At 45.5% G+C, this 12,220-nt stretch overlaps 1 protein-coding gene across 21 annotated transcripts in view; it reads right to left on the bottom strand.

Moving 5' to 3' along the window:
• The window catches only part of LOC147639453 (GPI inositol-deacylase A-like), a 175,291-nt gene that overhangs the window by 87,034 nt on the left and 76,037 nt on the right, over window positions 1-12,220 (bottom strand). For 13 of the 21 annotated variants that reach the window (XM_086791719.1, XM_086791575.1, XM_086791587.1 and 10 more), the window contains exons 5-9: window positions 8,761-8,898; window positions 8,400-8,586; window positions 8,106-8,257; window positions 7,832-8,005; window positions 7,555-7,665 (exon numbers count right to left, since the gene is read on the bottom strand). In XM_086791719.1, coding sequence (XP_086647845.1) covers window positions 7,555-7,665; window positions 7,832-8,005; window positions 8,106-8,257; window positions 8,400-8,586; window positions 8,761-8,898 — 762 coding nt within the window. Of the gene's footprint in view, window positions 1-7,554; window positions 7,666-7,831; window positions 8,006-8,105; window positions 8,261-8,399; window positions 8,587-8,760; window positions 8,899-12,220 lie in introns of all 21 variants that reach the window. The other 8 variants (XM_086791562.1, XM_086791580.1, XM_086791597.1 and 5 more) reach the window with 1 other exon arrangement.

Raw genomic sequence — 12,220 nt, 5'->3', positions numbered from 1 at the left:
ATGTGTGACCTATGCATACCATGATCCTCTGTCTCCTGCCTCAGCCAGCTGTCTAGATGCCTCAAAAGCTCTGTATGACAATCTGTCCTGTGGCATCTCTCTGAATATAACATAGAGCTATGTATATAACCCTGTCTTGTGAGAGCTGGAAGCTGATCCACATGTATTTGGCCTCTGGATCCTGTGCTACCACTCTCAGTCTCCCCTGTAGCTCCCGTCTGAATAAAACTGCTACTCCCCCCGACCCTCTCGAGGTACCCTGGCGTGTGGTCCTCCTGTGTATGCTGACTCCCATTGGAATCCCTCTACTTGAGGTAGCCCTCTCTCTGGGCTCTGATGTGTCTCTGTCAAAAGTATGATGTCTCTCCCCACCATAACATGCTCCAGCCGTCCAGGCTGCACCCATAGTGAACCATTACAGTTCCTTACTGCCATGTGTATCTCTGTCAGTGGCCTGGTCTGTGTCCCATACACCCCAAACCGCTAATCCTTGGGCCGGCCATCAATGATGACCGGACCATCTCGATAGAAGGCCTTCTTGCCTTCTCTCCTTGCGTGTAAGACTCGTGGCATGCAAGTTCTCCTATGCTCAAGCTGCATCCTCGTGAGATCATCATCCAAGAAAATAGGAGCTCCCTCTAAACCCCGTAGTATGACCCTCTTCCTCATGAAGGTGACCCTGTCCATCTCTCCTGCAAACTGTAGGATAAGGGCTCGCTTGCGTGTTGAGTCTTTCCCGGCTCTCCACGCTTTGGTGAAGGGGAGAGGGTGCTCTTCCTTGTAGCCGAGCTTCATGCATAGAAGCTGTCCATCTTTCTCGGGAGTGGAGTCGGGTGTCTCGGCTAAACCCGTGACTCGAATGTTGAGGCAGCGGGCATGCCTCATCTTCTCCTCCTCAATGGTGGTGTGAATGATTTGGTGTTCTTCCCTTTGAGTCTCCTCCCTCACTTCTTTATGGATGTTCTTCTTCACCACCTCAACCCATCCTGACTGCTTGGCTTCGAGCTTTCCCTCCATGTCCTTTGTGATCTCCTTGGAGATCTCTTCTTTGATGGTCGTGAGAGTGTTGTCATTGATCTCCCCTTCTTCCTTCTCAGTATTCTTGATGGCTACCATTTCCACTTTCAATGCACTCACCTCCTCCTTGAGTGCCGTGTTCTCTTGTTCGAGGTTCGTGACCCGTGCTTCGAGAGCCATGATGTGCCGGTGTAGTTTGTTCTCCACCTCATTGAGGTTGGAATCTGATGTCTTCTTGTTCTCCTTGATTAGTGCCTTCATTGCCATCTCGAGGGCCGATCACTCTGCAGTCCTTCCCACAGGCAGGGAGGAGAGAGAAATGAAATGAAATGAAATGATATATTAACGTCTTCAAAAGGCCAAAATGACTTATGACACCAAAAAGGTTACAACAATTGGTGGATCTGATACAATGTCTGTATAAGGAAAGCTAAAAACAATTAAACAACTAACTGAAACTGAAACAACTATGAGGAAAAGTACGGTACCAGGAGCTCCTAATGGATACATGGCTGCCGCCATAGGTCTCAATGTGGAAGACATGGGAATGCAAATGAATGCAGATGCCGCTTTTGAGGGCAAACAGATTGATGTAACTCTGGTCATTGGTAAGCTCCGTGTACATATACAGGACTACCTCGACCATGAGAGCTTTTTAGTGGCTCCTCTTTCAGGTTGTGATGTTTTGTTGGGGATGCCCTGGCATCACCGTTTAGAGCCTATTAAGGCTTACAAAGAGAAGAAAATCAGCTTTGTATATAGAGGCCGTGAGCACTCTATAGATGCTGGTACTACTGGAAGTACCATACCTCTTGTAAGCCATGTACAAATAAATAAGGCAATAAAGAAATCAGCTTGTTCTTACTTGGTTTTTGTACGTGATACCATTGAACATTCTAGTGTTGATGTTAGTGCATTAGATCAAGACAAGCTCCTTGCATATGACTCTACTCTTGGGCTCATGCCCTGTATTACCCTGCACATCGGGTACAACATTCACAAGAGGCTTTTCCACAATAGGCTCAGCATTCTTAGGATTCTGTGGGCATTTAGGATATATATGATCTTTACTGCCACACTTAAAGCATTTTCCAGCCTTCCTGTACTCTTCCAATTGCTGTTTTGAGAGTCCAAAATTGTGGCGTTTACCCCCCGGCTTCTTTTCGGAGTCATCCTTTGCATCTCGGCCATCTTTGGGAGCATTCTTAGTGGCTGTCCACCCTTTTTCTCGTCATAACCAGCCCTGAATTTGCTCTTGTTTTGACCTGCAAATGGCTTATTTGAGGGTGCTTTTATGTGCAAGTTCTCCGCAATCATGGCTGAGTGTATAAGCTCTTGTATGGTCTTATTTGGGTACACTCCCAAGCTTTGTTGGATAATGTGATGGAGCCCCGATTCAAACTTTCTCTTCTTCTCGTCCTCTCCAATCTTCATAAAGGGAGTAACCTTGAGAAGGACTTTCCAAAACTTTGCTATGTATGAAGCAACGGACTCTCCCTCATCTTGGGACAGCCAATCCCACTCCTTGCGTACATCCTTTGCAAAGTTTGGTGGTAAGAATTGATCATAAAACTGAATTTTGAAAGAAGACCAAGTTGGGGCAGCACTTCCATCAAGTATTTTTGCAAGCCACCAATCACTTGCCGTATCCTTGAGATGCATTCCCACATGCCCGAGCATAGACTTTTCCGAAAAGTCTTCATTGCAAAAAGCTATCTCAAACCGTCTAATGAAAGCAAGTGCTTTGGTAGAGTCCATCCGTCCCTGAAAGTTTTCAAACTTTACATCCTTGTCACCGGACTTGAACTCTCGAGGCTATATGCATCCCTATGTACATCCTGTTCATCTGCATGATGATGATGCCGCGATGAAGATTCACGATCCCTCTTCGTTCTCTCTTGAGCCACACTCTCCAAATGAGTGGAAAGCTCAACACGAGAACGAATATGTCTTCTTGGAGCAAAGCGGGAATGAGTAGAGGATCCCTCATCCTTACTCTTCTCTTGACCTGCATCAAGCCTAGCACCAGGGACTCTTGTCCTTTCAGCATTTGGCACTTGCTGTGCTCTTTCTGCTTGTTGTGCATCATGTGCATCACCACGGGCAGCCATGAGGGGTGGCTTCTTGAAAGCCAAACTACCATCTGCTTCAGTGTATACATCACCCTTAACCATTAAGTATGCAAGTGCAAGCTCTCGGGGTTTCTCAACATCCATTTCCTTTGCAATTGCTTCAAAAGTGACTTCATGGACCGAAGCCTTTACCTTCGCAGCCAACACCTTTTGTACATCCGGGTCATTTTTCAATGACCTAAGCTCTTCGGTTTCAGCCCTATAGCGTCGCACTTGACGCCTCAAAGATTCCAAATCAGAATGCATAGTGTCATGAGTACCTGCATCTCCATGGACATCATTGCCTACAGCATCTCTTGCATCCTTTGTACCATGAAATTCACGGTCCTGTGTGTTCTCCACACTGTCAGAAATGTGGCTGTCCATGACACTCAAATCAGGTCACCACTTATGATTCCAAGCCTCAGACCGTTTTCCAATGAGGGGAAAAACTGAGCTCTGATACCAATGTAACGGGAGGCGGATGCGTGTATTGGAATCGTATAAATGTGAACAAGATTCTAAGCACTTAACACTTGAGCATTACAACCACAAAGCTGAAATTGACAGTACACCACATAAAGAGGCCGATGATAGGCTGACCCCCTCCCTTTAGGTTATATTACCAAAAGAGTTTGCAAAGTACAAGATTACGGGTGCCTGGGGATTCACCACCAGCCTGCACCTGATTCTTCCAAATACATCATGAATGAATACATTTCAAACAAGAGAATCTGTAGGTACATCCGCCCTACACACAGGTACATCCGCCCTGCACAAGAGTATCACAATCCTCACAAGTACTCCGCCCTGCACAAGATGTAAATGGATCTTTAGGCCCTGTTTCCACGCGAGAAACTGATCCAGAAACCTGTGTTCTCCGCGAGCAAGTGTCCCCAATGCTTGCCCTAAGCACCTGTTATACCAGGAAACCTTGAGACACATCCATGCTCACATATTCCATTGCTGTCCGGCCTGTTTTGTGCAATAACCAGTCCAAAACAGCAACTTTCTATCGCGAGAATTCCACCTGTAAAGGGTCCTACAGCCCTGTGGAGGTCTCTAGAGCTGTCCTGTACTGTCCAAGTTGACTTTGGACACCTGTAACCAACCCAAAACTCGCAATAACCAGAAATTGCAGGTCTGAAATTTACCAACCAGTCCTTTAGAAGAGTGTGGGGATCGTTATCCAAGCTTGTGTGAGTCCGGGAAGCAAGCAACCAGCCCTGTAGCAACTCCCAAAGCTCCAACCAGCTCTCCAATGTGTTGAATGATGAATAAAACAGCCCAAAAGGCCTCTTGAGGGAGGCGCCTTTTTCCAGTGCCACCTAAGGGGCTTGGTGGGTACACATTCAGGCTGACATGTGTCCCCATAAGGTGTCCAGGTACGTGTCCAGCCCATAGTGCTCCATTTGTCCTGTTTGTATAAGTTTAGGTCCAACCAAATGGGAAATGGCCATAAGCTGTCCGGACTTCATTAATTTTGGTCCAACCAAATGCGAACGCATTATAAGTTGTCCAGCCACTTATTAATGAGTGTGGGCCTGCAAACCAATAAACTTTAGTAGTAAATGAAATAAGCTGTAAATTGAGTGTGGACGCACTTACCACTTGCAAAACCCATAAGCCCACAGTTTTAGGCCCAAACAGGAGTGCACACACGTGTCCACAAGGTGCCCGGGCGTCCCCGGTCCCTCGGACTTCACAAGCCAAAATAACAAGCATTGTCCAGGCAGCAAGACAATGTCACACAAAGTAAAATAAAGTTATGGCATGCATCATTTATGCATTGTGCACATGTAAACTTGGAGAACCGCCTATCATCATTCTTGTACTTGAAAATATTCCGCCTGCCATCATAACACACCATGTGTGCATGGCCGGAATCCACACGGGCACCGCCCGAAAGTCCACAAATGTCCTGCCATGTCCTTGGACTCATATGCATCCACTCATATGATCCATACACATGCAAAGGTATAATACATACATGCATCCGCATGTTTCTAGGCCTGACACGCATCCGCATGTCCCTAGAATATAGGGGTTTGTGACATCCAGAGCAGCTCATGGAGGGTCCACAAGATCCACTATGTCGGTGTCCTCCACCTCCTGGGTCCAGAAGAACCTGGTGATGGTTGGCTGCCGAGGGAGGGGGCGGGGTGGCTGGGGCCAATGTCTCAAGAAGGTACTTCTGGCAATGGAGGACAAGCCAGCACAGCACGAGCAGGGCAGCGCTAGGCGCAGCACAGCAAGGGTGCGCAGCGCGAGCAGGGCTACGAATAGGCGCAGCACAGCGCGAACAGGGCAGCGCCAGGCGCCGCACAGCAAGGGTGTGCAGCGTGAACAGGGCAGCGCCAGGCGCAGCACAGCAAGGGTGCGCAGCGCAAGGAGGGCAGCGCCAGGTGGGTGGGTACGAACAGAGAGAGACCACCAGCGCGTAGCGCGAGTACTTATTTCTCAATTACACTAGTTTATTAGTTAACACTAATACTTATTTGTTAGCCAGGGTGCAGTGTTTCACCTACTCTCCTCATGGAGTACATGAATACTGTGGTGGCAGTTGTTAATCCCGAAATGGGTTAACATTAGAATATGAAGCATCTGGGGCACATCATCCTCCAGTAGAGGGTATACCTCTCTCAAGTATGTCGAGCTTGGGGTTACTGAGTATGGCCGAGAGGTCCCCTTCTGTCGCGGTATGTGGGAAGGAGGTGTCCTCGATCTGGAGCTGATGCGAGGATCGTGGTTCGTGTCCCGTGGGCTGGCAACGGTGGGTACGTCAAAGCGCGCAAGCCTGTTCCGAAGTGACTCCTTGGGGACGGGGCGGAGCTGAGGTTGCCTATGTTGGACCCGCGAGGACTCGGGCACAGCCCAATCCTTCGGCCCAGTCCTGCATTCTCTATGACTTCTCAAAACGATTTTGGAGGAATTTCTACCCCCGTAAGATCCTACTTCTTCTTGTGGCTCACCGCCCACAGGTCATGCAGTAGCCGTGTGCGGCCTTTCTCCATGCCTTAAGCCCGGGATCCATTCACAGCTAAGCAGATGGAAGCATCATTCCCAGCTAAGCAGATGGAAGCATCATTCCCAATTACAGCCCCCATGTGGCTCCTGCCCCCTCTACTCCCAATGTAGTCTCCCTCTGAAAGCAGGCACCCACAATGAGAGTATTTCCCTCTTTCCATGCAGTTTCTCCTCTTATAGAGGGTTGGTATCAGCTCTAATGAGTATGTACATTGTTTTTTACTTCTTGTTTTAAACAACATTGTGCCACTCAGACTTGTCCAGCCTTATCTTTTTTAATTTTTAAGATCAATTGCAACCTCCTAAGGATCATTTTGCCCTCTTCACCAAGTCCAAAACAGGAATTTCTAGCAGGCAGCAAGTCAGGGTTTATGCTAGTTCAGAACGCTATGGAGATGAGAATACTTGGATCCCCACTTCCCTGCTACCAACTCTAGCTCTCAGAGATTGTCCATACCTTCAAAATAACAATTTCCCACCAGGATCTACAAGTGAAAAAACACGAGAGACTAGAAGAATGGTTGCCCCCCCCATGAACCCAACCACTCCCAATTGCTCATCATCTATGCCACTGCCGTATAGCTCACCTGCTCATTTATAGAAATGCACTGGAAAACATCATAACATGACATCCCTTACAGAAATAACCATATGTAAAATATAACATAATCCGCATACAGCCCCTCCAGTGGAGGCCGCACTCTAGCCCTAACCACTTCTATGACTGTGAGCCTACACTTAGTAGATATGGTCTTTACCCACATGGGACCCCTCTTTATCAGCCAAATATTAGTGGAAAACCCTAGAGAGACCTTTACTGGCACCTTCAAATACAAGAGACCTCCTATTAGTAGAGGCTATTAACAGTACTGAACAACATTTAACCTTGAGTTAATAGTATTAGCCCTAGCATGCAGCTTGAGAGTGTTAGCCTCAGGTGACTGATCCCAAAATTATGAATAAGAATTGATATGCTGGCTATTAATACGTGAGTGTTAGCCCTAGCATGTGGATTAAGAGTGTTAACCTCATGTACTGATCCCAAAATTATGAATAAGAAATGATGTGCTTGCTATTACTACATGAGGTAAAAACAATGTGCTACAAGAGAAAGCAGAATTTTTTTAAAAAAATGTACAAGTGCCTAAGTAAAACATTTAACCTTGAGTTAATAGTATTAGCCCTAACATGCAAATTGAGAGTGTTAGCCTCATGTGGTTGATCCCAAAATTATGAATAACAATTGATGTGATTGCTATTAATACATGAGGTAAAAAGAATGCAGTACAAGAGAGAGCAGAATTTTAAAAAAAAAACATGTATTAAGTGCCTAAGTAAAATGCGAACAATTGAAAAGGAACTCTAAAAGAAAGATTGAGAATGTGAGTAAAAACAGTACCGGCCGTGGAGCAACAGTTATTGTAAGAAAGCGAAATCCTTGCAAATCTGCTGGAGAGAGGCGAAGGATTCCAGAGGGGGGAGCTTGCTCGGTTTGTCCTCCAGGCTCAATCTAAACAGGCCCAAGAACTCCTTACTCAGACAAAAGCACCGGGTCGATGGAATAAGGGAAGCAAAGCCTCATTAAAAAGAAAAACTTGAAATGAAACATTTATTTTGTAAGCTGCTTCGCAATATGTCCACAAACACAAGGGAAAAAGTATGCAAAGCTTATCTACCTGCCGTGGTGCCGGGCCTGCCGGAAGCTGCACCATCTTTCTTGTCACCTCTAGCACCCTTTGATTGACCGAGAAGCCCTCTTTCCCTTCTCTCTCTGGCCAAAGATGTACTCTTATTCCCAAGCACGGGACCAGATTCGTTACAAGGACAAAATGATCTCTTCCATTTGATCCCTACAGCACAATCACCATCACGTTGTTATGACACTTCTTTTGATACTATAAGCAGACCACACCATACAAATCCAAGCTATGAACTAGTTGTACTTCACACCAGCTTTTTTATATCTAGCCATCGCCTTCTTCCATCCATCGCCAATACTGTTACAGTGTAAGTTTCAATATAAAGGTCCTTTTCATGACTTTCATCAGACCATTTTATTGACTTTGAGCATGAATATGGATCAAAATCTTCCTTGCTAACCCCTGCTGCCATTAAAACCCAAGAGTGAAGGCTAAATTAGAGGAATGTGTTAGAAAAATCTCACGACATTTAGCAAATCAGAGGCATACCCAAGGAGGAATGTGTTAGAAAAATCTCACGACATTTAGCAAATCGGAGGCATACCCGAGGCAAGGCCAAGAGGTTTGTGGGTAAGCTGATTTGATCCATGGTGCTGACTCATACTCATCCAGCCAAATGTTTGAGGGAGAGCACTCCTAAGGTTTGTTATGAATGTTGCAAGCTTTTTTGAACTACTCAAAAATGGCTGACCAGACTTTTTGTCTATGATTTGTAACAGTGTGTGAGAGACCTGCAAGGATTTACATCAAGCCTGTCAAACCATATATAGCTAAGCTTAGAGCACAATTCCTTCACTCAACAATTTCTTTCCCTCCTTTCTTCAACACACACCCAGTTTTATTGCAAAGCAGCTAGAAAATACGAGAGGAAGAAAGCAAAACAAGGATTTCCAAAAGGGTTTCACCTGCACAACTAACTGGTTGCACCAAAGAATGCTCTGATGCTCCATGCCCAACCAGACATTCAACATCCCAGGAGCTCCAATGGTCAAGCCATGAGTTGAAGGCACTATCCCATCAAGCGATGCCATTTTCGATCGCACCTGCCCCACAATTAGAAGGTATTTACAAAATTGAAATCCTCATAATAACAAACAAGGCACTTGTGTCTGCAATTGCCACCAATTGATGTTCTTCTCCATGATATAGGTTTAACATTCAGATTAAACTTCTCATAAAAGAGGTATCACAATCCCATACTTCACACAAGCACTTCAATGACCATTCAACTATGCTTAGACCAAAAGCTAAAAATGGAAAAGCAAGCAGAGACTTATAGGTACATGTGTAGATCAATTGCTGCTTCCACATGCAATATTAAAGTATCTATCATCAAAACTTCAAATTGTTTCCCAACTTGACAAGAAATTACTTGACAAAATCTACCCACAAAGCTACCTCAACCATGCAGAGCATGACGTCATGGAGCTGAAGAGTAGATGCAACCTTATGTTGGAAAAGCATTCACAACTTTAAGTGGTAATTGACAAGACTAATGTGCATGTGTACGTGTGGAATCAATTTTAGTCATTTCTATCTTCCAAAATCATATGGAAATATGCCAAAACCATGAACATCTACCTCACCACCCCTACACATCCACTTGCCTCCAACCAGCCAACTCTTCTCTGGGCATTCATAAACCTACGCATAATTTTCCAAAAAAGAGAACGAACAACGTCCCTCACATCCACCGCGAACACAAAATAAAAGTGACCAAATATAGGCAACCTCCCAACGATGGTATCCTCATCCAACCACATACATCACTATGTATAAACAATAATTTCTAGACAGCCCTTCCCGAACCATCTCTTTCTATGCATTTGCCCAACTGGAGGCTCCTAATGAAACATACATTGAACCATCTCATGCTTCTATAAAAGCATAAAACTACCAAAGTTTGCATGCCATAATTCAGCCGAGTGCAGATGATTGAAGTCAGGGACCAAGATTCCAGACTCCAGCTCCTTCTTTCCAGAGTAATCAGACTCCTTTCCGTCAAAATCAGGGAAATCCCAGAGGTAGACCCTCTAACCAACCCTCAGTTTCAATCCAAAGTAATGTAAGACCTCCATCTCAGAATAGGGGAAGTCAAAGAGAGATGTTCCCAAATCGGCTGTCCACTTCCAACGCAGTAACGCTGGAAGTGATTGAAGAAGAAGAAGATGAAAGAGACTCCACCTGTGAGATGAGGATATCTCGCATTTTTTAAGTAGGATAGGATGTAAGATTCCTCTCTCCAGCCTTTGAGGTGTAAAGGTGGCAGCAGTATCTCTAGTGGCAGCACAAACATAATGAGTCTGCTTCTCATAGGTATACAACTTGTATAAGCTATTAAACAGTGTCCCTGTCATGGCCCTGTGAAAATGGAGCAGGACAAGTGTGGGCATGGTGGTTGCAGAGTCAGAATATTTTATGATTCACATGGGGGATGCCCGGACAGTGTTTAAGATGTGTGGACAACCCTAGGTGTGAAGGGGGAACATTAAAACATTAAGTTTGAATGTTTATTGAAGTTTGCCCCTAGGCCTTAGTGGCCCTAGGAACTTATTAAGTTGGGGCCCTAGGGATTAAATTGGGAAGGGGTTTTCTCTCTCTTCTTTCTCTCTCTTCCCTTTTTGGGGAATCGTGTAGCAAAAGGAGAACTCCCCTCATGCGCATGATGAACTAGCGTGGAAAAGCTCAAGGAGAAGGAGGCGGCTGCTGAAGATCAGTGGGGTTGCTGTTTTTCTGAGTGGAACCAGCCGTACAGCACTGTACGGCCAGAACTGGGCACTCTCTCTCTCTCTTTCTCCTCTGTTGCTGGCGGCGCACAGTACAGCTGCTGGAAATTCTGCGCAGAAGCTCTGTACAGGCTGTACAGCCTGTTTTCCAGCCCATACCCTACTGTACGACTGCCGTACAGTGTACGGGCCGTCAGGTACAGCAAGTACAGGTGCAGGCGGCGCTTTTCTGGGTGCTGGACAGACTTGTGCAGACCTGTGTATGCTGATTCAGGCAGGTACAGAAGTGGACAGCAGACTGTTTATGCAAGTACAACGCCCGGCACGTATCCCGAGGTGGTACAGACGGGTACTGTGCTAATTTTCAGATCTGTACTTTACAAGGACAGCATAGGAGTGAGCATCAGGAGGAAGATACAGGCAAGTGCAAGCACACGTGTGAAGCAGGATTGTGGATTCAAGTGCCTGCAGGCACAGATTAGTGCTGTTGCTTCCTCCAGTGTTGTTTCACGAGCTGAACTTGGTAAGCCTTGACTCTGTTCATCTATCTCTCTTTCTATTGCTTGATGTCTGCTACAGGTATGTGTTATCTGGCTCCTTGTGAGAGGAGGAGTATGGCAGATTGACAAGGGATTAAGACAGGGATTGAACAGCATATGTATGTTTGAGCTGAGAAGATGTATCATGCTCTTGAGTTATGCCAGATGTATGCCCATGGCTGGCCTGCTTTGTGAACTTGGCTGATCAGAGGGAGGCACAGAGTGTTGCTTGAGGACACAGATCTGTGTGCATAGATCCTCTGTGCTGAGAAGGATTTGTGGGCAGTCAGATTGGACTTACAGGTGTAAACTCTTGGCTGGTTTTTGTGTTGTACTCAGCCATACATATTATTTTAATGGAATAAAGAAATACCGCAAGGGGCGCCAAGCTTTGGGGCCAACAAGTGTCGCTGTGTATTCAGATTTGGGCACTCTAGCTCCAATCTGTGTTTTGTTTCTCATTTAGACTACAAGTGGACGGGTGATTGCTCCTACCGCACTCTGGTTTTCTATCAGAGGCCGGTTTCAGTCCCAGTAGGAACAATCTAATATGCATTAGCAAGATCCTTCACCAAACATTTCTCATCACGAAAATCAATTGCAATTGGGAACAGAAATAAATCCTGGAACATATAGTACATCCTTCATGCAACTTTTCTTACCATTTGGTAAAATCAAGGACACACTGCCAATTCCCTTGATTTGGTGAGAGGAGTGATCTATACAAGGACACTTCTACCACCATCAATGGGCTCAAAATTACTGAATACATCTCTCCTCGAAGTGATGGTAGCACCACTATCAATATACCAAACCATGTACTTTGTATCGGAAGCACTAAGACACATATCATGGTATCAGGGGCACACTAAGGAGGAGTGTCAGTAGTACCTTCAAGGTAACTCAACTTTACTAAGAGCTAGCATGCTTCTTTTCATGGTTGAAGCAGCCTGCATGTTCTTTCACATCTGTAGTTCATGTGCCTTATGTGCATGGGTTTTACTTTGCTGCATGTGCTTGCTGTGATATCTCCATTGCCTTTCCAAGAGATTATTTCAATGGGGTATATTTGAAACTCGAGCTCAAGAAAGATGTAAAGA

Source organism: Cibotium barometz, chromosome 4 (assembly GCF_041138505.1).
Source record: "Cibotium barometz isolate CiBa-2024 chromosome 4, ASM4113850v1, whole genome shotgun sequence".
Lineage (NCBI taxonomy): Eukaryota > Viridiplantae > Streptophyta > Polypodiopsida > Cyatheales > Cibotiaceae > Cibotium > Cibotium barometz.
This window is presented reverse-complemented; position numbering and strand designations above follow the sequence as displayed.